Raw genomic sequence first — 26625 nt, 5'->3', positions numbered from 1 at the left:
GGGAAACAATAAAAAATTTGGGAAATCCTAGTCCAAATGGGGTTAATTGGAATCTAGGTTTCAAAAGGGGCCTCAGGGAAAATGAATGTGACTCTTTAGTTCAATTGCTGGACCTAATACAAGTTCATTTGGACCCATCCTTGGAAGACTCCAGAATATGGAAAGGCTCCTCAGATGACCTCCTCTCTTGTTCTTCGTTCTTTACCGTTCTTGCTTCACCTAGCATCCTAGTTGGGGATTTCCCTGTGAAAGAAATATGGAGTAAGCCTATTCCCCTAAAAATTCAAGCTTTCTGTTGGGAAATCTTCCTTGGCAAGGTAAATACTTGTGATATGCTACAGAGAAGAAGGCCTTATGTATGCCTTTCTCCTCACATGTACTCTCTTTGTATGGAAAGTGGTGAGTCCCTGGCACACCTATTATTGTCTTGCTCCTTTGTGCATCACATTTGGGAATTTTTTTGTACTTTCTTTGGTTGCAGGTGGGTTTCCCCTCAAGATGTGGCAGGATTCTTCAATCAGGATTTTTTGAGTCAACCAAAGAAAAGAGAGAAGGTTGTATGCAAAGCTACAAAGGCAGCTATTTGCTGGGTGATTTGGGAAGAAAGGAATAACAGAATATTTTTGGACAGAAGTAGAACAATGGAGGAGGTAATTGACACCATCAAAGTTAAAGTAGCTCACTGGGTAAGATCTATGCACATATCTTTCAAGATTTCTCAATCATAGACATTATAAGATCTTGGACAGAAGTAGCACAATCTTCAAGAGTAAAGGAGAAAGTAAGGATGGAATGGAAATCTCCAGATGGTAACATGTTTAAACTGAATTTTGACGGAAGCTCTTTTGGAAATCTGGGACTGTTAGGTATTGGGGGAGTAATCAGAAATTCTGAAAGGAGAATATTAGCTTTGTTCTCTGGACCGATTGGCATGGGCAGCTCTATAAAAGCTGAGTTAATGGCATTGCTACAAGGGCTGAAGATAGCTAAGCAACTGGGAACGAGGCACATTGAGGTTGAAGGGGATTCCAAGGTGATCATTTCTTGGGCTAAAAACAATAGAAGTTTTCCGTGGACCTTCAAACAAGTGATAAGGGAAGTGGAAAAGGTTGCAAAGGAGGTAGAGGCTGAATTCAAATGGGTTAGAAGGAGCGCAAATGGGCTAGCTGATTATCTTGCTAAACAAGGGGCTTTGAGGCAACAATTGTTTTGGGCTGCAATGTAAAGTGGGACAGAAATTTGTAATAGTGTGGGAGCTTTAATCCTATACACAAAGCTGTAAAACCTTATTTTAACCCTAATTTCAAATAAAATTCTCTTTTGCTGATAAAAAAAAAACCAATGGTTACCCCCAACCCAACCCATTTAAATTGACCCAATGGGTGATCAACCCATTTCCAACCCGCCAAATAAATGGGCAGATTGGGTGGGTTCAGTGGGTTGGGTGGTAAATTGCCACCCCTATATAGAACCATGCAGTAAATATGGAAGAGGCTTTCTTTCACAGAACTCTCAAACCTTCATGAAATCTTCCAAGAGGATGCCTGTTGAATTCTAATACTTCATATGGTCAAACAATACTGACCCTAACTCCAAAGTCCAAACAAAACACTGTAATGAATCTTGAACTTGACTTGAAAATTGAATTTTTCTGGTTTTCACGGAAAAATTTTAAGATGAAATTGAAATCAACCCAAATAGGCTTATATTTGTCACAAAAGGAACCTTAAAATTGAGATTTATAAAAAGCCCAAATCAGTTTTCCAGTTGCATGTAACTGTCTGTACAGACATCATCTATGGCTTGGGTGATGTCATCATGTCAATAGGCCTCTATCTGTGCAGTGATCAACAAGAACCAAAAGCAAGAGCCTGTTGCTCTGATATGACATTGAAATAGAAGAGATAAGAAAGAGAAGGAAGGAGAATGGTAAGAAAGAAAATGGTAATACTTAAGTGAAATGAAGAGAAAGAGAAAGAGAAGATAGAGTTATTAGTGTACAAAAAAAAAAACTCCGGCAATTGGCCCTTTCATTATATTTTGTAATGGTAAATAAAATGACTAAACTACCCCTATAAGGTATTAAGGTTACTTGTGCTGTTGTCACCTCAGTTATCATTGTTATTATGCCTACCATGGTATTAATTAGGAAACTTTTACTTAGAATTTTTATTGTTTTGTACGTTTTTTTCACCTTGAAGTCTTGAAATTATAGAACCATTATTAGGAGCATGCATATACCACAAACAGTATCTTTACCAACAAGTTTGTTCTTATGATTTTCTTTTTTGTCAAGCTTTGGAATTTTGAATAAACTTGATTATTGTAAACTAACATGTGTTTATATGTTTTCTTTTTTCACCTTTACCACTTTTTTTCAGCTACCACGGTTATACAATGTGTATCGGCAAATGGGGATTGTTACATCATTTCAGAATATCTTGGATAATGTGTTCATTCCACTCTTTGAAGTCACAGTTGATCCAAATTCTCATCCCCAGCTCCATGTTTTTCTAATGCAGGTTTTTTGATCTGTTCGAGTTCTTTTTTCCTTTTTCCAGAAGAGTCTCAAATACTAGAGTAGCTATTCTTTTCTTCCAAATGGTGTTTAGATGTTTCTTCAATTATCATTGTTTCAGGAGGTTTTCTGCTTTACATTTGGCTGCATATCCACATGAACATTTGTAAACAACTGTATCCATGGAGGTTTTTGATCATTTAACTTGAGCAGAACTGCACCAAACTATGCTCCCAAACTTTTGGGATTGGTAGTTCTTAGAAATTTTACTCCTGAAATTTGGGATTTAGAGTTATTAGAAATTTAGAACTCCTATAGTCCTATTCATTCTCCTTGCAGATAAATAAAAAGGCCCTTTGACACACAGAATTAGTTGATTTTGGCACACCTCATTTTTTTCTAAACAGAATGCATCCTGTAATTGTGAAAATCCAGTAGAGGGGTGCTTTTTTTCTTTAAGAAGAGTGTTTTGGACTAATAATTAGGGATGTGCTTTGTTTATGAATAATAGGATCCCACCCCACAAAAGTAATAGCTTGTTTAAGTGAAAATAGATATCCTTTCACCATAATCATATAGTTTAGTTCTAGCTACTACCATTGCTTTTGACCTTTCTTTTTCTAGATGATAATATAAAACTTGTTTAGTAAGACTGCAGTCAGTCCTAGTTTAGATGTGAAATAAACAAGGAAGAATGCAGAGAAGAAGAGGAGAAGGAGAAAAGAGAGCACGAAGAGGAGAAAAATTCAAAGAAGAGTGGGTCATGACTGAGGTTGTCGCCCCACTCAACTATTTATATTAATGATTTAAAACAGGGTAAAAACCAGAATTATCTCTACTTCTTACATAAGCTAAAAGATAACAGAAAATAACTACCAACCAATCCAGCTAACATACTAACAGCGACATAAACAACATAAACAGACATGCAGCAGTGGGGACCACATTATTGTTCTACATCTCTACAATAAAAGCAAACTGTAATTATAATCTATTTAGTTCACACATTTATCCATTCCCAAGTCTTGTTACTTATCTTTTTTTCGATAGGTAATGGCAATTTTATTAATTAAAACAACACAAGTTACATACAACAAACTCCCTGCAAAGAGGTGCAAGGTGCAGATACTAAACTATATCATAAGTCTTGCTATTTTTCTCTTTCTATCCAACATGTTATCATGGCACAAATCACTAGAAACAGTGATTTTGCTCCTATCCTTTCATTGGTTATCACTATTCATTTAGACAAGCTTTAAATGGGTAAGTTGATGTGTAGAAAATTCAAGTAGTTTTTCTTTCAAATAGTAGAGGAGATAAGTTCTCTGGCTTGTCATGGAGACTTGGGATCAAATCCTGTTGCCATCAGCGTTGGGGGGGGGTTATGAATTTTGGGGTGGGCTACCCCCCCCATTGTGTAGCCCCATAAGCAAAAAAAAAAAAAGGAAGTGGATGCATCAACCTAAACCACTTGGTGGCTTGGGTTCCAGAAAAATGGTTCTGGCACTTGGTTGAAATGGTTGTAGAGATCCCTAGAGATTCTGGAAGGGGGGGGGACTCCTTTTGCCTTGTTTTCTAGGACCATGAGTATTGGTGAATTTTTAGTAATCATGAAAAACTTAAATCATTTTTTATATTTGTCAGGACTGAAGATGGTTTTAAGATTCTCTTTTGGGAAGCTAATTGTTGGGGGCTCTGAAAATTTAGTAAGCATTATCCAAAACTTTACCAAAGGTCTTTGCTTGAGTGGAAGGCCTATCCATGAGTTTTATAATAATGTATGTTTTTTTTTTTCTCCTTTGAGAGTTTGAAGATTTCACTTTATCCTCGTCAGAGAGACGAAATTATTTTCAAACAGGAGCTGAAAGGAAATTTCTCGGTAAGATCCATTTAAGAAACTCAACATGTATAAAGTAAAACCTTGAACTTGGGGTTGGCCATCCGCAAAAAAATAGAAAGGCAGCTGGTTGTTTTGTCATTTCATTCTAGGAAACTCCAAGGGCCTGATTTTGTTCACTTTTGGAGGCAATGAGAGCATAGTTTATATGATTTCTTATTTGGTGTATAGGATTTTTTTTTTTTTGAAAGGTAAGGTAAGAAATTTTATTGGTAACAGACGGAAATATTACAACAGCTTCCCAGTGGACCTCACCAGGGAGAAAGCCAGCTTACAAATCCCGTACAGATTGAGAGCAAAGCAGCTGAAAAACATTCTGGTGCTTAAACTCTGGGCTTACAGATAGCCAAGAAGCAATTTTATTCACTGCAAGCTGTATTAGGTCTTCAGGGTCTCTTACTTTGTTACAGAAAATTTGATTGTTTCTCTCTGACCATAAAGATACTAAAATAACTGCAGGAATTGTTTCCCAGACCAGTTTCCCCTTCTTCCTCAGACCAGGCAGCTTGCAACAGCACAATAAATCCTTGACAGAACCAGGCATGACCCAATTTACACCAGCTTCCTTTAGGAAATGCTCCCAAATTTTAGCAGAGACAGAACTGTGAATACTGAGATGGTCCACAGTCTCAGGAAGGAGCCCTCACAAGCCACAGTTGAAATCTGAAATCTGAACTCCACGCCTAACCAAGTTGACTCTAGACAGACATTTATTTAAAGCCAGCACCCAGACAAGAAAGTTGGATTTGGAAGGGCTAATTGGATTCCACACCTGCTTACTAGGAAGCTAATAATGCTGCCTTTACTCAGTTTAGAAACCATGGACTTGACTGAAAAATAACCATCTCCACTCCATTTCCACCTCCACTCATCCTCCACATTCGCTGAAATAGATTGCCTTCGTAACAGCTGCAACAACTCCAACAACGGGTCCAATTCCCAATCATTAAGATTTTGTCTAAAAAGAGGGCACCAAGTAACTGAGCATGCTCTTCTTGGTTTATACTCTGTTGAGATTGGGCCAATTTTAAGTTATTGGGCCCAGGCTTTTATTTTTATTTTTAAGTTGTTAAGTTACGAAGTAATTGGGCCTTAGGCCCATTAGTTTATGTAATTTTAAGTTGTGACTGTTCAGCTACTTAAAGTAGCCGCCCTACTAAGGGTATTCATGTAATCTTCCATTCTTTTATTTTAAGTATATAAATCAAGAGGGGCTGGCGGCCAGATCCATTTAATTCTGGCAACATCCCACTTTCTTTTCTTCTCTCTTCTTCTTCTCTACTGCTGAAACCTTTTAGCTTCTTCTACTTTTCTTCACAAGGCATTTATCTGAAACTGTTATTAGCAAATTCTACTTGGTATCAGAGCAAATCGAAGGTTTCTTGAGCTGCTTTATCATGCAGCCCTAGATCGGCCAACTACATGGTGATATGAGAGGCTGATCGAAGATCTCAGGTAAGCCCAGTTTTTGGATTTTTTTGATGGATTTGTTTTGCCTTGTAGCTGGTCTAGGGTTTACCATCAAATTTAGGAAGAACTGGAGAAAGGGGGAGAGTCATATTTTTCTAGGACTCTTCAATTTTGACCTAGGAAGTGGTGCCCTAATTTTTTAGGGTTCCTTGGAGTTTTCTGAAGGGGCGGTTCAAGTCCCATCTGTTTTGGAGGCCTCTGGAGGGAGCGGCTGCTTCTTCTCTCTCTTCTCTCGTCTTGCAGAAAGGAATCTTTTGTGGAAGGATCATCTAAGGTACCAGAAGGGTGTCTGTGGTGCTTGAAGGGTTTTATTTCATATTCTTTCATCTTAAAGTGATCTTTTACCTCTTTTTTGGGGATTATGGAGGGTCACGGAGTTGAGAACAAACCGGGGAATGAAATGGGGTCAGTGGAAGGAGGTATCGGAGCCCTTTTCGGGGTTGGAACCATCACTACAATAATTAAGATGGATGGTACAAATATTTTAGAATGGTCACAATCTGCAAAGATGGCCATTGGTGCTCGTGAGAAGTTGGGGTATATCACTGGTGAGGAAGTGAAACCCGAGATTAACAGTTCCTGGTGGGTATAGGAAAATTATATGGTAATGACTTGGCTGTGCAATTCTATGCTGCTCCATATAAGTAAATTTTTTTTGTGGGCAAATACAACTAAGGAAATTTGGGATGGAGTTGCAGAAACCTACTCATAGAATGAAAATGTTGCTAGGGCCTATCAGTTGAGGAACAAAGTTATTTCTACCAGACAGGGAGATAAACCTATCGCTGTTTATTTTTCGGCCCTTAAAACCCTGTGGTAGGAGATTGACCATCTGGAGACAGTGGTTAGAACTGTTAGAGAAGAATAGGGTTTTTGAATTTCTTGCTGGTCTCAATCCCGAGTATGACATTGCAAGGCAAAATATCTTTTCCAGGGATGGTGTTACTCTTTCTCAGGCATATGCCTTTGTATCAGGGGAAGAGAGTAGGAGGAATGTAATGATGAGGAATTCAGGTCTTGAATAGTCAGCCATGGTCAGTACTGTGAAACCTAAACAGAATGGAGACCAGGGTGGCAATGAAACCAGGAAGGAAGATAAGAAGGATCTGATTTGTGACCACTATAAGAAGCCTAAACACATGAGAGATTATTGCTGGAAGCTTCATCCTCACCTTGTGCCGAATAGACTCAAAAACAAGAAGGGAAATGCTAACATGGCAGTCACTGGTGACTTACCTTGCCCCCTACTATAGCTACTTTGGAGTCTGTTGCAGCTGCTGTAGTGAGGGTCGAACTTGAGAGGTATGGGTAGTTACTAAATCAGCGAGATACAGCTAGGTACAAGTGGTTCTGGTGGACATTCTACTTCCTTTGCTCTTACAAGTAGTTCACATGCAACTGCAAACCATGTTTCTACTACAGGTAAGGAGGGACTTCCTTGGATTATAGATTTTGGAGCCTCAGAACACATGACCCATAGTTCCACTATTTTCTCTTCTTACCAACTCTGTTCTGGTAGAGACAGTTTCCATAGCCGATGGATCTCATGTTCCCATTGCTGGGAAGGGGTCTGTCAAGATTACTGATTCCATTTCCCTACCCTCTGTCCTTGTTCTCAGATTGAGTACTAACTTGTTATCTGTTAGTAGTTTGACTAAGAACTTGAATTGCTCAGTGATTTTTTCTCCTGGCCATTGTGTTTTGCAGTATCTGGTTTCAAAGAGAATGATTGGGAGTGGTCGTGAGGTGAATGGAATCTACCTCCTGGATGCGCTTCCTCATCATTAGAGATATCATGTTAGCAGGGATTTTGAGTCAGAGTCTGTGAGTCAGATTATGCTTTGGCATAATCGTTTGGGACATTTGTCTTTTTCTTCTTTGCGTTTCTTGTTTCCGAAGTTATTTGAGTCTGTTAATTTGTCTACCTTAGAGTGTGAAAGCTGTTAGCTTGGAAAACATTGTAGACATTCATTTATAGCTAGTAATAAAAGGTGTCCATTTGCTTTTGATGTTATTCATACTGATGTGTGGGGATCATACCATGTTCCTTCTATGGGTGGTTACCGATATTTTCTTTTGTTTGTGGATGATTTTTCTCAGTATTCTTGGATTTACTTAATGAGATCTTGTGATGAGGTACCGTCCTTGGTTCGATAGTTTCATCATATGGTGCTAACATAGTTTGGGGTACGAGTGAAGGTGTTCAGGTCAGACAATGCCAAGGAATATTTTGAGAAGAACCTTGCTTCGTATCTGTTAGAGTATGGAGTTATTCATTAGAGCAGTTGTTCTTACAGTCCACAGCAGAATGGTGTTGCAGAGAGGAAGAACAAACACATTGTCGAGATTGTTGTTCTTACAGTCTACTGTTTTAGTTCGGTTTTGGGGTGATGCAGTTCTCGCAGCAGTTTTCCTTATTAATAAGGTGCCCTCTCGTGTACTTGGATTCAACACCCCATTTAACCTCCTTTTTCCTGAGGGGGAGATGTTCCATATCTCTCTCAAGGTTTTTGGTTGTGTTTGCTTTGCACATGTTTTTGGTCCTCACTACATGAAACTCGATCCAAAGGCAAAGAAGTGTGTTTTTCTTGGGTATGCAGAAATTCAGAAAGGGTACTGTTGCTATGACCTAGTCTTTGGGAGTCGGTATGTTACTATGGATGTCACCTTTTTTAAGTCCACATCCTTTTTCTCGAAGGGTTCTTCTCAGGGGGAGTGTTTTGGGGAAATGAGTGAGCAGTCTATTCCTCTTCCAGTTCTAGTCCTTGTGTCCACTCCAATCTCTGTGTTTGATCCTCCTTTCTCACCTATCTTACCACCTCCCTTGTGTCTTGCTTCTCAGTGTTACTCACGACAGCGCCTATGACTTCATAGGGAGGTTGATTCCACTGTAGTAGAACCCACATCACTTCCTACCGGTTCCTTGGAGACTCCAGATTTGGATGACATTGACTCAGGTATTCCTCTTGATCCCTCTATTGTTTCAGTTTCTATTGATTCTACTAATCCCATTACAGATGACTTGGACCTTCCTATTGCACTCGGAAAAGGGAAGAGAAAGTGTACTACTCTTTATATCTCACAATACCTATCCTATAGTGGACTTTCTCCTTCTTATCGTGCTTTCCTTTCTTCCTTGACTCCGTGTCTATACCCAAGGGTGTCAGTGAGGCTCTCTCCAAACCCGAGTGGAAAACAACTGTGCAGGAAGAGATGGAAGCCTTAATTAAGAATCAGACATGGGAGATTGTTGATTTACCAGTGGGCAAGGCGACTGTTGGATGCAAAAGGTAGATGGAAGTATAGAAAGTTATAAGATCAGACTGGTTGCAAAAGGGTACACTCAAACCTATGGCATTGATTACTTAGAAACCTTTGCACCAATTGCAAAGATGACTTCTGTTCGGATCCTTCTCTCTCTTGCTGCTACATACTCTTGGCCCCTTTTCCAACTTGATGTAAAAAATGCTTTTTTGAATGGGGATTTGCAAGAAGTGTATATGGATTTTCCTGTTGGTTTCTACAATGATGCTCAAAAGGGGAAGGTATGCAGATTGAAGAAGTCACTTTATGGTTTAAAGCAGTCTCCCGGAGCATGGTTTGACAGGTTCAGGAAGGCCTTGATTGCTTTTGGCTACACTCAGACTCAATCAGACCATACTTTGTTTGTGAAGTGGAGGGGGTCATTGGTTTCAGTTCTGATTGTTTATGTGGATGATATTGTAGTTACAGGAAATGACTTGAGTGAGGTTAACAATTTGAAGAAGAATCTGCACAGAATTTGAAATTAAGGATCTTGGGGAGCTGAGATATTTCTTGGGCATTGAGGTTACAAGATCAAAGCATGGAGTTTTCATTTCTCAGAGGAAATATGTTCTGGACCTTTTACAAGAAACAAGGAAACTTGGAACAAAGGCAGCCAATACTCCTATTGATCAGAATTACAGAATTAATGCATCAGAAGGTGAGCTGGTAAAGGACATTGGGAGATATCGGAGACTTGTGGGGCGGCTGCTATATTTATGTATGACAAGACCAAACATCTCCTATGCAGTGAGTGGTGAGTCAATACATGCATGGCCCACGAGTCTAGCATTGGGAGGTTGTTGACAGGATTCTTGCTTATTTGAAGGGACACCCAGGCAGAGGCATACTTTTTGTTGACCATGGACAGTTGAAGCTGGAGGCTTATACCGATGCTGATTGGACAGGATGCCTTGATGACAGGAGATCAACATCAGGAGTTTGCACTCTTGTTGGGGGTAATCTTGTCTCGTGGAAAAGTAAGAAACAGACAGTTGTGGCAAGGTCAAGTGTAGAAGCTGAATAAAGAGCCATGGCACATGGAGTTTCAGAGCTTCTCTGGATCCGTTCCTTGTTAGGAGAGATTGGTGTTGAGGCAGAAAAACCTATGATGTTGTACTGTGATAATCAGGCAGCAATTAACATTGCCCACAACCCAATTCAGCATGACAGGACAAAGCACATTGAAGTGGATAGACATTTCATAAGAGAAAGGATGACTTCAGGGGAAGTTTGTCTCCCATACATTGCTTCTGATTTGCAGCTTGTTGATGTTCTTACAAAAGGTGTTGCAAGGAACAAGCTGGAGCATGATCTACGCAAGTTGGGAATGTGTGGCATTTACTCCCAACTTGAGGGGGAGTGTTGAGATTGGGCCAATTTTAAGTTATTGGGCCCAACCTTTTATTTTTATTTTTAAGTTGTTAAGTTAGGAAGTAGTTGTGCCTTAGGCCCATTAGTTTATGTTATTTTAAGTTGTGACTGTTCAGCTACTTAAAGTAGCCGCCCTACTAAGGGTATTCATGTAATCTTCCATTCTTTTATTTTAAGTATATAAATCAAGAGGGCTGGCGGCCAGATCCATTCAATTCTGGCAACATCCCACTCTCTTTTCTTCTCCTCTCTTCTTCTTCTCTACTGCTGAAACCTTTCAGCTTCTTCTACTTTTCTTCACAAGGCATTCATCTGAAACTGTTATCAGCAAATTCTACTTACTCATTGGCCATGTAGATATCATATCTATGGAAGATTGATCCTACTTTTTGATTATCTGATACAATACCAACTTGTCAAAAATTGACCCTTTTATGTGGCCCTTTCTAGAAGTTTAATTAAGACTATAGAAGCTTGTTGCATTTAGGTGGATGGGTCCTCCTAAAACCAAAGCTTTCATATAACCTGTTTTCGTTAACCAGGTCCTCACAATTAACTACTCCAAATAGATTTTAAATGTGCAAAGCCGTTGTGGACTTGGTTGGTGGTTCATCACTTATTTCTCTTTTGCCCCTTCCCCCCGGTTGCTGCTTTAGGACTTTTTTGAGCTTTTTTTTTTTCAATAAGGGTGCAAGTTGGGTGCACTACTTGAGGAATTTACACAGCATTGGGGCACGGAACCATTCAAATTTTAGCAAATTCTCAACCTGAGCCTGCCCAAGTTGCAGCCCTACTTTTCAACTCTCTTAGGCATTAGGCTCTTACTCCTCAATTCACACATTTTTTTTTTCAGTTGTCATGTTTTCCAGTTTTGGTGGGTTCCAGGTGTGCTGTTGAAATACAGTGCCTTATTCTTTTTTAATGGAGCATTTGGAAGGAAAGGAACCATGGAATTTTTTTAAGGAAAGATCACTGGTTCAACTTTATGCAGATGCCCAGAGTAATGACTTGGTCCTTAGCTTTTACAGATATTGGTTTATTCAGAAGAAGGGATCTTTTATGCGGTCAGAGTTGTGCACTATAAAGCAGTGCTTTGCTTTTGCCTTATTCTAGTACATCCTTAATATTTTTAGGTTACTACTCAAAAAAAGAATTTTCATGAAATGCAGCTGAGGTGTACATTTTCCTAACTTCTGTGAAAACTCCTTTTATAGGAATCTGTTCAACAGAACAAAGTGGAAGAATTAGCAAGAGGGGGGAGCAACAGAGGGTGATAATTGTGAACCTCTCTGAAATTAAAACTTAAGAATATGGATCGTATTATAACATTCTACTAAATTCTGTGTGAGTTATCTATTTGTCATAATAGAACTATGTACAATCAAGGCCATGCATAACAAAATATTATTTGTGACTCCATTGAAATTACTGTTTTCACTTTCATTTGTTAAGGGACAGGCAGAAGCAAGATGAACACAGATTGACTAATTGTAGAATCTGTAGATATAATTCATTTATCTGGATTATGGTGCTTGATTTCTATTTTACATGTATTTTTTTTGTTTTCTTTTTTATACCTGGATGAAGCACATTTCTGTCTCCTTTATTTTGTTTAGAGCAATCTCTTATTGTGTTTCTTGGTTTTTCAATGCAGGTAGTTGGTTTTGACATTGTAGATGATGAAAGTAAACCTGAAAGACGTCCTACCAAACACATGCCAAAGCCAGCTGAATGGACTAATGAATTTAATCCTGCATACTCATATTATGCCTATTACTGCTATGCAAATTTGTGTACCCTAAACAAGGTTTGTGTTATCTGGTCTATCAACATGAGAAACATTAACATCACATACTTGACCTTAATTTTCTGATATGGACACACACCATCTGTAAATTCATAGAAAGCTCTCAAGTTTGATTGATCCTATTCCAGATTTCCTGGAACTTCTTAGAAAGATAAAATAATCTCTCTTTTTTTGATAAATAATTTAAGATTTCATTAAGAAAAGAGCTGGAAATACAAACTTTCCATGAAGAGGAGTGAGTTGTGTCCTCTCCAAAGAACAAGAGGAAATAGAAAACAGAAAAACAAATACAAACTACAAATGAGCCCAGTACAATTGTTCCCTGTTTGCCCCTTGCTTTTCTAGACAGTCAGCCAAAGCATAAGCTGATCTCCCTACTCATTTAATATTAACAGCCAAGCTCCTTATCAGCCACTTAAATTTTTTAATCTCATTCTTAAAGCTCCACACAATAGACTCAGGGTTCTGTAGCCAGTCCACTACCACCTTGGAGTCCCCTTCTATTAGTAGATAAAAGAATCCCTCTTAACCTTTGAGACACCTCTCTCATGAAATTTGGTTCAGATAAAATGTTCTATAAGAATAAGTTCAACACGACCAAGGAGTCTGACCTAATGGCCAATAATCGTGTTAGCTCTGAGATTCCTTGCCCTCTGAGAGCCTTTTGCTCTTAGTTATGGAATATTAATTTGTAGTTTTGTACATTATTGAAATAACGAAAGGGGTTTTCAGTGCGAGATATAAAAACATCTCTCTCTGTGGCACCTTTACCAAGGACTCTATGGTTTGGTTTTGTTAGCGTAGGGGTATTTCTGTCTTTATACCTAGATTAATGTTGCTGATTTGTAATGTTGTGTTAGAACCAGTGCTCCTTACTTAAATAAAGGGCACATATGTCTTTTCATTTATTTTTTAATAATAAAAGTACTGTCTGGCCGATTGGGAGAACTGACTTGAGACTTCCAGTTCGAACCAGATTTTCTCCTCTCTCTTTCTCTCTTTCTTCCACCTTTCTACCTCTTTCTACATAACCTATCTCAGATAGATAGAACTCCAAGGCAGGCCAAATCATAACATGGTATCAGATTTACTTGAATCTGCCTAGATTTCTATTCTCTGCACACCCTATCTAGGGTTTCTCTTGATTTTTCTGCATTCGACTGGAGATAAGGGAAAGGGCTGAAAAGGAGTGATCGCCCTCTTCCCTTGGAGGTTTCTATGCCTCCAGTCAGGTCTTGTGTGGTCGGTTGCTGTGGTTTCTGTGTGGTGCAATGGCTGTCTTGTGTGGACTGATTTCCTGCCCGTGTGGTTGTTCCTTCAGTGATAAGGTAAGAGATTTCTGTGCATGATATCTGTTATGGATCAAATAGGAAGTGTGTTTCAGACCATATGCTAGGGTTTCAGATAGTATTGTGCTAGGGTTTATGCTGTTTTTTTTTATGTATTTCAAAGGAAGAGTTGTGATCATATAGTGGTGATATTTCAGGTAGCCGTAGGGGTAGGGTTTGTGGTGTAAAGAGCACACTTTTTCAGCAACAACAAGTGCTGAAATCAGTGTGACAAGTGTGATCTAGTTGTGTGCAGTGTGCAGAATTCAGTGGTAATAGAATTCAGCAAGTGTGCAAAATCGATGATAACAGAATGGGAGATAACAGTGATTGTAAACCTAATGTGATGGTGCCTACAGACTACCTGAATATTCAGATGACCTCCATTAAACTAAATGGAGAGAATTATGTGCCTTGGGCTAAATCCGTTGAAGTCTTTCTGAAGACAAAGAAGAAGGTAAAACACATAAGAGAGGAGAACCCTCCACTGACTCTCATGAGTATGAAGACTGGGAGCAAGAGGATGCTCAGATCATCACATGGTTGTGGAATAGTATGGAACACAGGATTAGTGTAAACTTCATGTTTCTTGACACTGCCAAAGATGTGTGGGACCATGCGAAAAAATTGTATTCGGGTCAGGACAATACAACCATAGTGTATCAGTTGTATCAAGAGTACTTTAATCTGCAATAGGGCAATCAGAGTCTTGAGGAGTACTACGCCAGCATGGGAAACATACATAATGAATTGAATGTCTATCACCCTCTCACTTCTGATGTCAAGATCCAACAACAACAGAGAGAACAACTTGATGTGACTAGATTTTTTGTGGGATTGAAGTCTGAATATGAACTAGTATGGGCTCGGATATTAGGAGGATCAGCTCTCCCCTCCTTAGAAGAGGTATTTGCTCGACTCCGTAGGATTTCTATCGGATCTACTGAGAACTCTAATATCTCAGATAGATCTGCCTTTGCTGTATTGAGAGGCTGTGGTGCTAGAGGTGGAGCTCGGGGAGCTCAGTTTGGCCGTGGTGGTAGTAATGGTTCTGTGTACGGCCGAAGTGGCAATGGTGGGCCTACTTATAATCGTGGTGATGGTCGTACTGGGGGCAGAGATTCAGGGGGAGTCCGTGAGAGAGGACGTGGCTCAGGCCCGAGGAAGTGCACTCATTGTGGTATGGATGGACATACCATCAACTATTGTTATGATCTACATGGTCCACCCTCAACCTGGGCCAATCATGTCGCGACCGGTGACTCCAGTTCCAGTTTTAGATAGGAGAATCATTCATCTTATTAGATACCTCCTACATCCACAAATGGTCCCGTAAAGGAGATGGTGAGTGTTCCCCGTAATGAATATGAGAGGTTTATCCAATCACAGCAGAACACGGCGACTTTCGCTCACTCAGGTATGGCTTGTCTGGCATCCACACCCAATCCCTGGATCATTGACTCTGGAGCCTCCGATCACATGACTGGAACTCTAGGTGTGTTTTCTTCCTTATCTCATTGCTCAACATCACAATCTGTCACCCTTGCTAATGGTTCCACATCCTCAATTTGTGGTGTTGGTAATGTTGACCTAGACCCTGTGTCCCTCTTCTCAGTTTTGTATGTTCCTAAGTTGCCTTTTAATCTTATGTCTGTTAGTAAGATGACCAAATCACTTAACTGCTCCATTACTTTTTATCCTTCTATGTGTGTTTTTCAGGATCTCAAGACGGGATGAAGATTGGTGGAGGGCATGAAACTGGTGGACTATATTATCTTGACGGTGGTGGCAGAACTTCAACAGCTCTCTAGTCATCCCTTTCTCCTCTCTAGCGGCACTGCCGATTTGGTCATCCGTCGCTAAAAGTTTTGAAGTCTTTGGTTCCGTCTTTCAGTCAGCTTTCTATTTTGGATTGTGAGTCGTGTCAATTTGGGAAACACCATCGTGTTCCCTTTAGTTCTAGGGTTGATAACCGTGTGTCAAGTCCTTTTTCGTTAATTCATTCAGATGTTTGGGGTCCTTATAAAGTGATGTCATATAATGGATACAGATATTTTGTCATTTTTGTAGATGATTTTTCAAGGATGACGTGGCTCTATCTAATGAAAGAAAAAAGTGAATTGTTTACCATTTTTCAGAAATTTTATGCTGAGATTCGTAATCAATTTGGTACCCACATCAAAGTTTTCCGTTCTGATAATGGCCGTGAATATTTATCCTCATCATTTCAAGAATACCTGGACCAACACGGCATTATACATCAGACCTCATGTACCTACACCTCACAACAAAACGGGGTGGCTGAGAGAAAGAATCGCCATCTCCTGGAAACCGCACGGTCCCTAATGCATCACACGCATGTTCCCAAACCCTTTTGGAGTGATGCAGTGCTTACCTCTTGCTTTCTGATTAATCGGATGCCCACGTTCATCTTTGATGGTTATTCTCCGTTTACGGTCTTGTTTCCTGCTTTGTCTCCGTTTCCTCTTACACTTAGGGTATTTGAGTGTGTCTGCTTCGTCCATAATCTGGGTCTCGAGAATGACAAGTTCGATGCCCGTTCTCTTAAGTGCATCTTCCTTGGCTATTCTCGGACCCAGAAAGGGTATAGGTGTTACCATCCTAGTTCTCGACGGTCTTTTGTGTGTGCTGATGTCACATTTTTTGAGTCCACTCCGTTCTTTTTGGGGTCCGGTGATGCTTCATCCTCTTCATGACCTCCTCCTCTTCCACTTCCCGTTGCCGACCCTCTTCCCCTTGTTTTAGTCGTGACCAAACCCTTGCCTCCGGTGCCACCACCTGTTGAATGCCCACCCATCCGTCATGTGTATATACACATCGCCCACGCGTACCAACTACTACTCCTCCGGCTACATCTCCGTCGACAGATCTGGCACCAGACCCACACTCAGCATCTGAGCTTGATCTCCCCATTTCCTTGCGGAAAGGTAAACGCACTTGCACCCTTCATCATATTTTTAATTATGTTTCACTTACTCACCTTTCCACCTCCCATCGCCAGTTTGTCACCTTGTTATCATCAGTTGTTGTCCCTAAGGATGTCCAGGAAGCCCTTGCCTCTCCAGGGTGGTGCCGAGCGATGGAAGAAGAACTCTCTGCCCTTCATCATAATCATACTTGGGACTTCATTGCTCTTTCTCCTAGGAAGCAAGTTGTTGGTTGTAAATGGGTTTATACGGTTAAGTATCTGCCTGATGGTAGTGTTGAACGCTTGAAAGCGTGATTGGTTGCAAAAGGGTACTCCCAAACCTATGGTATTGACTACATAGAGACCTTCTCACCAGTTGCTAAGATAGGGTCAGTTCGTGTTGTGATATCTCTTGCAGCCATGTATGATTGGCTACTACATCAAATTGATATCAAGAATGCCTTTTTGCATGGTGGCTTACTCGAAGAGATCTACATGGAGCAACCTCCAGGGTTTGTTGCTCAGGGGGAGGATGGTAAGGTGTGCAGACTAAGGAAGGCTATATATGGGCTTAAACAGTCTCCTTGAGCATGGTTTGGTAGGTTCAGTGAGGTAGTAAAGAAGTTTGGTATGAAACAGTGCAAAGTTGATCATTCTGTATTTAGTCATGACTTTCTTGGGAGGTAACCTGGTGACATGGAAAAGTAAGAAGCAGACGGTTGTGGCAAGGAGTAGTGCAGAAGCAGAATATAGGGCTATGGCGCACACCGCTTGTGAATTAGTGTGGCTAAGGAACCTTCTACAGGAAGTAAGGTACAACATCAACACTCCAATGAAGCTCTATTGTGACAATCAGGCTACAGTTCATATTTCCTCTAATCCGGTGTTTCATGAAAGAACCAAGCACATTGAAGTTGATTGTCACTGTGTGAGGGAGAAGGTGCTGAATGGAGAGCTAGACACTACATATGTTAATACAGGAAACCAGTGGGCAGACTTATTTACAAAAGGCTTGAGTCGGGGAAGAGTGGACTACATATGTAACAAGCTAGGAGTATATGATATATACTCACCAGCTTGAGGGGGAGTGTTAGCGTAGGGGTATTTCTGTCTTTATACCTAGATTAATGTTGTTGATTTGTAATGTTGTGTTAGAACCAGTGCTCCTTACTTAAATAAGGGCACATATGTCTTTTCATTTATTTTTTAATAATAAAAGTACTGTCTGGCCGATTGGGAGAACTACATATGTAACAAGCTAGGAGTATATGATATATACTCACCAGCTTGAGGGGGAGTGTTAGCGTAGGGGTATTTCTGTCTTTATACCTAGATTAATGTTGTTGATTTGTAATGTTGTGTTAGAACCAGTGCTCCTTACTTAAATAAGGGCACATATGTCTTTTCATTTATTTTTTAATAATAAAAGTACTGTTTGGCCGATTGGGAGAACTGACTTGAGACTTCCAGTTCGAACCAAATTTTCTCCTTTCTCTCTTTCTCTCTTTCTTCCACCTTTCTACCTCTTTCTACATAACTGATCTCAGACAGATAGAACTCCAAGGCAGGCCGAATCATAACAGGTTCTTTCGTAGATTTTTTGAGAGATATCAATTATTTTTATTCCCAGATTTGTTGGCATTCCCTTTTTCTAGTTAGGGTTGAAAATGATTAGAGATACAATATATTCTGTGACTATCACTTGGGTCTCTGTCCTTGTCTTTGGGATCAAAAGTGTCTACATATTCCTTAAATTCTGATTTGTTGTCTATCGAAAGAAATGCTCAAGAACACGAGCACATAGGACTGTTCCTAAGTCTGTCTGTTAAACTGAAGAATAATATTGTGGATCTCAGACTGGATATCAAACTGCTATGGGTGGCATTTCACAATCCAAATGATTGATCATCCTATCTATGAGCATGAAAGAAGAGAACAAAAATAGAAAAAACATAAAGCTAAGAAAAGCATTAGGAAAACCAAATTGTCGATTTCAAAGGTTAGCAAGAGATTATAATTTGTAAACATAAAATAAGATATGTTTAAGGAAGTGGACTGCATACTGGGCATTGGCTCAGCCTGGCATTTCACTGGCCCACTGCAAGTCTGTTCATGGTTTTAGAGCACAAAACATTAATGACAATGCAAGGAGAGAGGTCTACCTCAAATGGAAAGGATGATTTGACATCCAAGTAGTCAGTTTGATGTTTCTATTACATAAATGCATATCTATATCTACCAAGGAGGCTTCGTCATAGTTGTCAAGGTGATGCCTAGCTGATAAGGCACACTCATGGAGGGTTCCCTTACCCAACGCTCTTGCATACTTTTATATTCTTAACCTTTTGAGATTATAATAATAAAGTAGAGAATATTAAACTAAACTATTCAGTTTAAGTTAAAGTTTCTTTTTATTATTTTTCTCATTTATTAGGGCCTCTGCCTTGAACCCTTGAAGATTTTAAAACTTGAACTAATAAGCATGGAAGAACTCAAACTTTTATCCAATCAATATCTATTGATTTTACCCTTTATTTTCTTTTCTTCTTTACCTAGGATAAAAATAGAGGCTCAACCCTTCTATTTTCTGAAATTTGTTTTCTTTCTTCCATTTTTTCATGAATATATTGTTTTTCTATGTTTCAGATGAAGCTTGTACATTTTTTATGAAGATTATAGACAATTAGTAGCAAAAGAAGGTTGCTGCTTGATAATGGAACCTAAGGAATTACCCTAGGATCCATGGTTATTGTTCAAAAAAACCCATCACCCAGGCACTAGGTGACAATTAATAGTGAAAGATGGGTTTTATTCAAAAAAAAAAAAGAAAAAAAAATCACCTAGCCCTGCCTTGATGCCTTGAAGGGTGCACTCCCTTTGACAATCAAGAAATACAAAGATAGCTTAACATGTGGAGCAATGAGTTCACATGGTCACAACACTTTCTTTCAACCCTCCAATAAAGCATGACATGCTATAAACCAAATCCCCCAAGGAGTGCTTGCTTGGGTAATTTGGTTTCAATGTGTTTACATGGTCACAACACTTACTTGCAACCCTCTAATAAGACACAGACATGCTATTAATCAAATGAAATACCAAATTATCCAGTGCATCCTGCTATTGCTACCCCAAATGACACTCTAACAACCTGCTAACATATGAAAAAATAGAAGTTGCCTCTAGGGTCTACTACCTTACTATGACAATTTAGAAAATCAAGTTAGCCTAACATGTTGAGTGATTAGTTCAAAAACCATGGCACTTTTATGCAACCCTCTTATAGTACACAAACATGTTATCAATCAAATGAAAAACCAAATCAACAGTGAGTGTATGCATGGATGATTTGATTTTAATGAGTTCACATGGTCTCAAGACTTTCTTGCAACTGTACAATAAAACATAGAAATGCTAACAATCAAATGAAAAATCAAACCACCCAGTGAGTGCGTGCCTTTATCCTATCCCAAATGATACAAAAACAACCCGCTAACATATGAAAAAAATAGAGACTACCTCTAAGGTCTACTACCTATGACAATCAAGAATTGTCAAGGTAGCCTAATATGTGTTGTGATGTATTCACATAACTGCAACACTTTCCTGTGACTCTCTCTCTCTCTCTCTCTCTCTCTCTCTGTAAACAAGGTAATACAAAACCTCTACCATATGCTGTCTATACTTCCAAGTAGGGCTGTCAATGGACAGGATATTGGTCCAATCCGATCCAGTCCAGTATGAGTCCATTACAGATGGATGAGGTCCAGTCTAATCCGTTGAATACTTTGGACCATTCTGGACTGGTCCAATTCAATGTCTGGACCATCCGAACTGTTCAAATTGGTTTTAATTTAGATTGAGTCCAACCCTTACCTGTTCCATTGAGACCTGAACTCTTATCTTACGTCAATGAACCTGATATTGGTTTAATCTGACCCAGTCCATATAAATCCATTACAAATGGACCAGTTCCAATACAATCCAATAAATAATTTGGACCATCAAGTCTGGGCTGGTCCAATTTGATATGTCTTGTTGGTCAAACCAATCTGTTCAAGTTGATTTTGATTCAGACAGGGTCCAATCAAAACCTGGTCCATTGACACCCTTACTTCCAAGGACCATTTTTTATCCAACTCATTACCACTTTCAAGTCTCCTTTCGCCTCTAGATCCTTATAGTTGAGGGATTTGACCAATTTCAATCCTTCTTAGGTTGCTATCAGCTCTGCCCTGGTTGATTCTCCATGCCCTTTAGGCCTGAAGTAAAGAGTGAAAATGTTACCAAGGTAGTCTCTAAAACACAACAATTCCCGAGTTCCCAAGGTTGCCTAAACTGCTGTAATCAAAGCTTAATTTAACAAGTCATTTTTTTTATCAGTATTAACAAGTCAATTTTTCAGGAGGGGTCTGTTATGAACTTCTAATCTCACGATATTCCTGGACATGTATGAGCTTGCAACAGTATTCGACCATCTAATGATATACTAAGCAGCAAAAGCTTCTCTGACATGTCTTATATAATTCTTGTACTTTTCTCTTCCCAGACAGACAACACTACAACCCTGGTACACATGATATTTTACCTCTCCTCTTGAGCATGGAGAAAAAAAGAAAAACTTCCAAATACTTGATACACAGACACAAAAAGAGATTAGTAAATTTTATGTAGATTAACAACTTGCTCTACATTAAAATGTACATTTTAGGTGAAAGGCACCGATTTGGTCTTTTCTTTTGAAAATGCTCACAAAGTATTTATTTTCACATGGTATACCTTCCAACAAAAAGCTCTAATTTCAATAGTAACTGGCCCTCTTCAAATAGCCTTTACCAGGAAAGTCGGTTGTGAAAGTGGACCACAAGAAAGTTTCTTTAGAAAGTACATCAGGAGCCCAAGGAACAAGTTACCCAAATCATATGATGGTGTAACCATATTCACATGTTACTTGTGGATGCTTAGAATGTTTAATTGTGTTTGAAATTGTTATCCAATTATATGGGACCACCCATGTCCATGAGGCTGAACACCAGACTGATTGGAATATTTGTGAATACCATTGCCACATTAATACATAGAATATTATGAATTATTGGCATCATTAGAAACGTTTCTCTAATGGTGTTGTCAATCACCATCATTGGGCAATTTTTGAAAGCTAATATTACTTTGAACATTTGAAATACATATATGTTTAATATTGTCATTCAATATTACATGATATAAACCCAGAAGTTGCATCATTGTTTACATATCAAGCAGCATTGTGGCACTACAAAACAAGCTACTATGTTATAAGATGCATTAACAAGATGCAGTTCTGTTGTAGATATAAGATGCATCCCGTAATTTATGGTTATTTATTATTCCCATGTGGGGTTTACAGCCAAATTGTAATTACTTTTCTTTTTATTTTCTTTCAACAGCTCCGTGAATCCAAAGGAATGCCTACAATCAGATTCCGGCCTCACTGTGGGGAGGTGCTTTTTGTTCTATTCTTTTCTTTGGTCTTGTTTTTTAGTTCCCTTGCTTTTCTTTTTATTCTTCCATTCCCTTTCTTTTTAATTATTTCTCTTGGTTTCCTTGTTCATTCATGCACTGAAGATCTTGAGCTTTATCCAGGATGGTTATTGATTCCTTTTGTGCAGGCAGGTGATATTGACCATTTGGCTGCTGCATTCCTTCTATGCCATAACATCTCTCATGGGATTAATCTCAGGAGATCACCTGTCTTACAATATTTGTATTACCTCACTCAGGTTGACTCTACATGAATGTCTTGCCTATATAATTCTGGAATAAATATGACTTGCCATCAGATATACATAAGCGTGATCTCCCATTTTGGTTCAGCATATACATGCAAAATGCAGGAACTTTGCTGCATCAATAAATGTATCTCAGCTAGGATATCTTCTGCTAGATACAGGCTTTTTCATCTGGCCATATTTGTCCAATCTATTACTTTCTTTTGGATTGTCTTAACAAATATGGCAAAAGGTCCACAAACTGTTAAATAGACAGTTTAAGTTCATCTGACTGAGAACATTGGTGTAGGATGCTTCATAAGTGAGAACTATCAATTGAGTCTTACTCCCCATTCTTCTCTTGGTAGACTGTCTTTGCAGTCAACCCTGGTATTTACCATATATTTTCTCTTTTCTCTTTTCTCTAATGTCTTTCTAAATGGTTTGTCCCTTGTGATTCAGATTGGATTGGCTATGTCACCATTGAGTAACAACTCCCTATTCCTGGATTATCATCGTAATCCATTCCCCATGTTTTTCCAACGTGGTCTAAATGTTTCTCTCTCAACTGATGATCCTCTTCAAATACAACTGACAAAAGAACCTCTTGTGGAAGAATATAGTGTTGCAGCACAGGTTTTACTAGTTTCTGTTCCTCATTTATTTATTTTGGTTGGCACACTATGGGATTAGGCTGTCTTTCTTACTGTGCAGTTAATTATATAGGTGTGGAAGTTAACTTCATGTGACCTCTGTGAGGTAGCAAGGAATTCTGTATATCAATCTGGGTTTTCTCATGCAGCAAAGGTGTGAACTTGAGTAACACTAATTTCTTTGCATTTGTCTGCCATTATAAAGAAATTTTCTGTTTATCTTTTTTTTTTCCTTATAAAGCAATATATTTTACATCCAAGGAAGAAATCAACTTCCACTAGAGTGGTGGATTGTTCCTTGTTCACAAGGGAATCACCTACAAATGGCCAAAATCAATACAAGATCACCCCAGAATATCAATCCCCCAGTACATATCATGTCTCATCACCCTTCTATGCCAAGACTGCCTACCAATGAGTTGGCAGATGTTGTATGCATCTGAAGAGATGTTAACTCTAGAAGTAAAGTCCCTCCTGTCCCTAATAAGATTTCTCATATTCAAGGGTTCTTCTGATCCATCTTTTATCCATTCAGTTACTACTTAAGAACTAAGTAGTAACTGTATGCTAGTTTCCTTATTTTCCTCAATGGTTAAGATTTCATAAAAAGTGTTGATGCTAGTTTCCTTATTAAATTGCTAAAAGATGTTCTTTGACCCTTGTGAAGTTGATTTCTGATGGTGGATCTCCAACCAAAAAGGTCACCTTTCTTGCTCACAGTTCTCTTTAAGGATCTATGCGAATGCATTGTCTAGGGGTGCTACCTGGGTGGGTAGGATCCTAGAAGTGTAAACGTCGGGTTCGGGCCTGGCCTAACCTGAGGTTAAGCCCAACTTTTTCAATCCAGGCCTAAACAGAGCTTAACCCAACACAACTCAGGTTGGGCTCGGGCTCAGGCGGGGCAAAGCCAGGTTAGTCAGGCTTGGGAGGGTTAGTTGGGTTTGAAAGAATTTATGTGTATTTTTATATAGCCATCTTTTATTGGGCTTTATGGCCCAGTTTAAGTGTAGAATTGATTGAAAATATGTACAAATTTTATTTAGAAATGTAGATATACATATTTTATACATATATATAGTTGGACAAAAAGATATTTTTATATAATATAATTCACATATATATGTTTTTGTTTGGATGGTCTCAGGTTGGGTAGGGCCCAGGTTGGATTGAGCCAGGGTCAGGTTGGGCTTGGGCTACCCGAGACCTCAACCCAAGCCCTACCCAAGTTTAGGTTAAGCCTGAGTTTTCTGGCCTAGGCCCAGCCTGCACCCCTAAAATTCGGGCCCAACCCGTGCAAAAGCTTGGGCTGGTTCAAGTTGGGCCTGCCTAAGTTGCACCCCTAGTTGGGGCCCTTCCCACAAAAATTAGGGCCTTGTGTTGGAAAGTGCTACACATGAAGATCAATACTTTCAGGATACTCAAAAGAGGTGAAATGAATGATATCCATCTTTTTTATCAGCAACTGAAACTTTGCTGTTTTATTAGTTAAAATAAAAGAATGGGGAAATGGGTTAGAAATTCACAAGATTCATAAAATGTGCCACGCACCCCACTTTTCTAGAGTAGATCCAACTTACCTACCCCTTATGTTGAATGTTGTTTATTTATGCGTATATCATGCTTAAGAAAAGTGGAGAGTGAGTTAATCATGTATAGGTAGCTTGTTCAGAGAACCTAGGCATAAGGTCCTCATGATGTACTTGGGTTCAATGGGATATGGAGATTACGTCTAAGTATGCATTCGCTTATTTATCCATCTCTTTATTTATTTTATTTTGATTAATAGAAGATCAAAATATGTCAATGAGGAAATGAAAGGAAGTTCAAAGAAGGGTGCCCAGCCATCAATGAATTCTTAGTTGTCTTGTAATTGAGGTTGGGTAGGGTTGTATATGTATATACGCTTATGACATTGTGTATAAATCCAATCCAAACCCAAGCTAACATGACTTGTAACTGAGCTGAAATTTACTACCTCAGACCTCAGAGCTAGGGTGGGTCACCTCAAGTATGTGGTTAGGTAGGGTTGGTTCATCTAGAGTCAGACTTCACTGAAGTCTATCCTAGAACTGAAGCCACTTTATATATGCTCTCCTTTTGGTTATATTTGTAAAACGGGGAATTGATCAATATAGCATTAGCATGATTTATGGGGCTCTAATACCTATTAGTTGATTTAAGTTAGAATCATTGGCTTGACATGCCTGAGTAAATGAGAAATTTACGTTACAGGCTTGTGCAATGCCAGGAAATTATTTTCTTCCCCCAAATTCCCAACAGATAGGATGTAGAGATTAAATTTTTTTTGAACAATTCCAGAACAATAAGACCATAATGCTTTTTATCGGTAATTCAGTCATATGTTTCTTTTATATTTTTCAACATATAATGATACTTAGGTGCCTGAGTAAGATGTATGCATGGTGACTATGCTAGTTGATCATGAATTCATTTCTCCAACCTGTGCAAATTTCTCCGTGGATGTAAGAGCTTCTTTAATGTTATGAATTTCCTCGAGATAACTTTAATATTTTGTTTCATCTAGTTAGTTTTTTACTGCTACAGATGCATTGGCTTGGCAACAAATATTTCAAGAGAGGTCCTGAAGGAAATGATATTCATAAGACAAATGTACCACGTATGAGGATTGCCTTTAGACATGAGGTGACATTTTTTATCTTTAACTAAATCATATTGGAGAATAAATGTAGTGAACGCCCCACCATTCCCATTTTACGTTCTGGATGTTTTGCAGACATGGGAAGAGGAGATGCAATATGTGTACTTGGGAAAAGCCAGTATTCCTGAAGAAATAGCTTACTGATTCTTGTTGAAAGAATCAGGGCTCATAGTATTCCTTTTGGTAATGTTATGCAAACAGATCCTGGTGCAGAATTCAGAATGGATCTATACTGCTTTTCTCTATGGGATGGGCTCTGCCACATGAAAATCATTTTTACATCATGATCCACGAGATATTCCAACCTGTAGATAATCGGTCCCTGCAATGAGAACATGCAGTTCCTTGAAGCCATTTTGTAATGTCTCTCTGCATTTTATTTTACTCCATGTAAAAGCTAATCATTTACCTTCAAAGAAATATCAGTTTTGGTGGTGTAACTGGGTAAAACAAATGGGCATCAATCTTCCCTTTGATTTTATTATTCTTATTTTCATGGGGGGGGGGAGTGCATTTGTTTCATTGATCTAATAGCCAACTTTGTTCATTTGGAGCAGATCAGTCTTCCAGTTCCAGTGCTTTCAACCAAAAATTGCAATCATATTTTTTGTTATATATATTTGTCCACTGGGTGATCAAGTTGGATGGATGCCAAAATTACAAATCATGTTAACCAAATGCTGCTATTTCTCGGTGGCTTGTAATCATGTTAACCAACCAACCGGCTCAGTAGGTAAGGTCTGTGGCTGGTTGTAGCGGAGACCTGGGATAAAATCCCCAATTGTCTAACCCCTTGAAGTGATTTCAAAGAAAAAGAAATCTTATAATATTGATATATTCTAGTATTAATGCTCCGCTTGGCTCTTACTAAGTTTTGATCCTCGAAGATTACATTGGACCAATGTTTCTTAGGATT

At 39.0% G+C, this 26625-nt stretch overlaps 1 protein-coding gene across 4 annotated transcripts in view; it reads left to right on the top strand.

The window, feature by feature from the left end:
- The window catches only part of LOC104608057 (putative AMP deaminase), a 43795-nt gene extending 17469 nt beyond the window's left edge, over positions 1 to 26326 (top strand). For 3 of the 4 annotated variants that reach the window (XM_010273918.3, XM_088903007.1, XM_088903009.1), the window contains exons 12-19: positions 2382 to 2522; positions 12217 to 12369; positions 22056 to 22109; positions 22278 to 22388; positions 22839 to 23012; positions 23103 to 23183; positions 25595 to 25693; positions 25785 to 26326. In XM_010273918.3, coding sequence (XP_010272220.2) covers positions 2382 to 2522; positions 12217 to 12369; positions 22056 to 22109; positions 22278 to 22388; positions 22839 to 23012; positions 23103 to 23183; positions 25595 to 25693; positions 25785 to 25853 — 882 coding nt within the window. In that variant the 3' untranslated portion in view covers positions 25854 to 26326. The remainder of the gene's footprint in view (positions 1 to 2381; positions 2523 to 12216; positions 12370 to 22055; positions 22110 to 22277; positions 22389 to 22838; positions 23013 to 23102; positions 23184 to 25594; positions 25694 to 25784) is intronic. The other variant, XM_088903008.1, reaches the window with a different exon arrangement.
- Positions 26327 to 26625: the final 299 nt, after the last annotated feature.

Source organism: Nelumbo nucifera, chromosome 4 (genome assembly GCF_055504915.1).
Source record: "Nelumbo nucifera cultivar China Antique chromosome 4, China Antique-T2T, whole genome shotgun sequence".
NCBI lineage: Eukaryota > Viridiplantae > Streptophyta > Magnoliopsida > Proteales > Nelumbonaceae > Nelumbo > Nelumbo nucifera.
The sequence above is the reverse complement of the archived record's forward strand: the minus strand, read 5'-3'. Positions and strand labels throughout refer to the sequence as shown.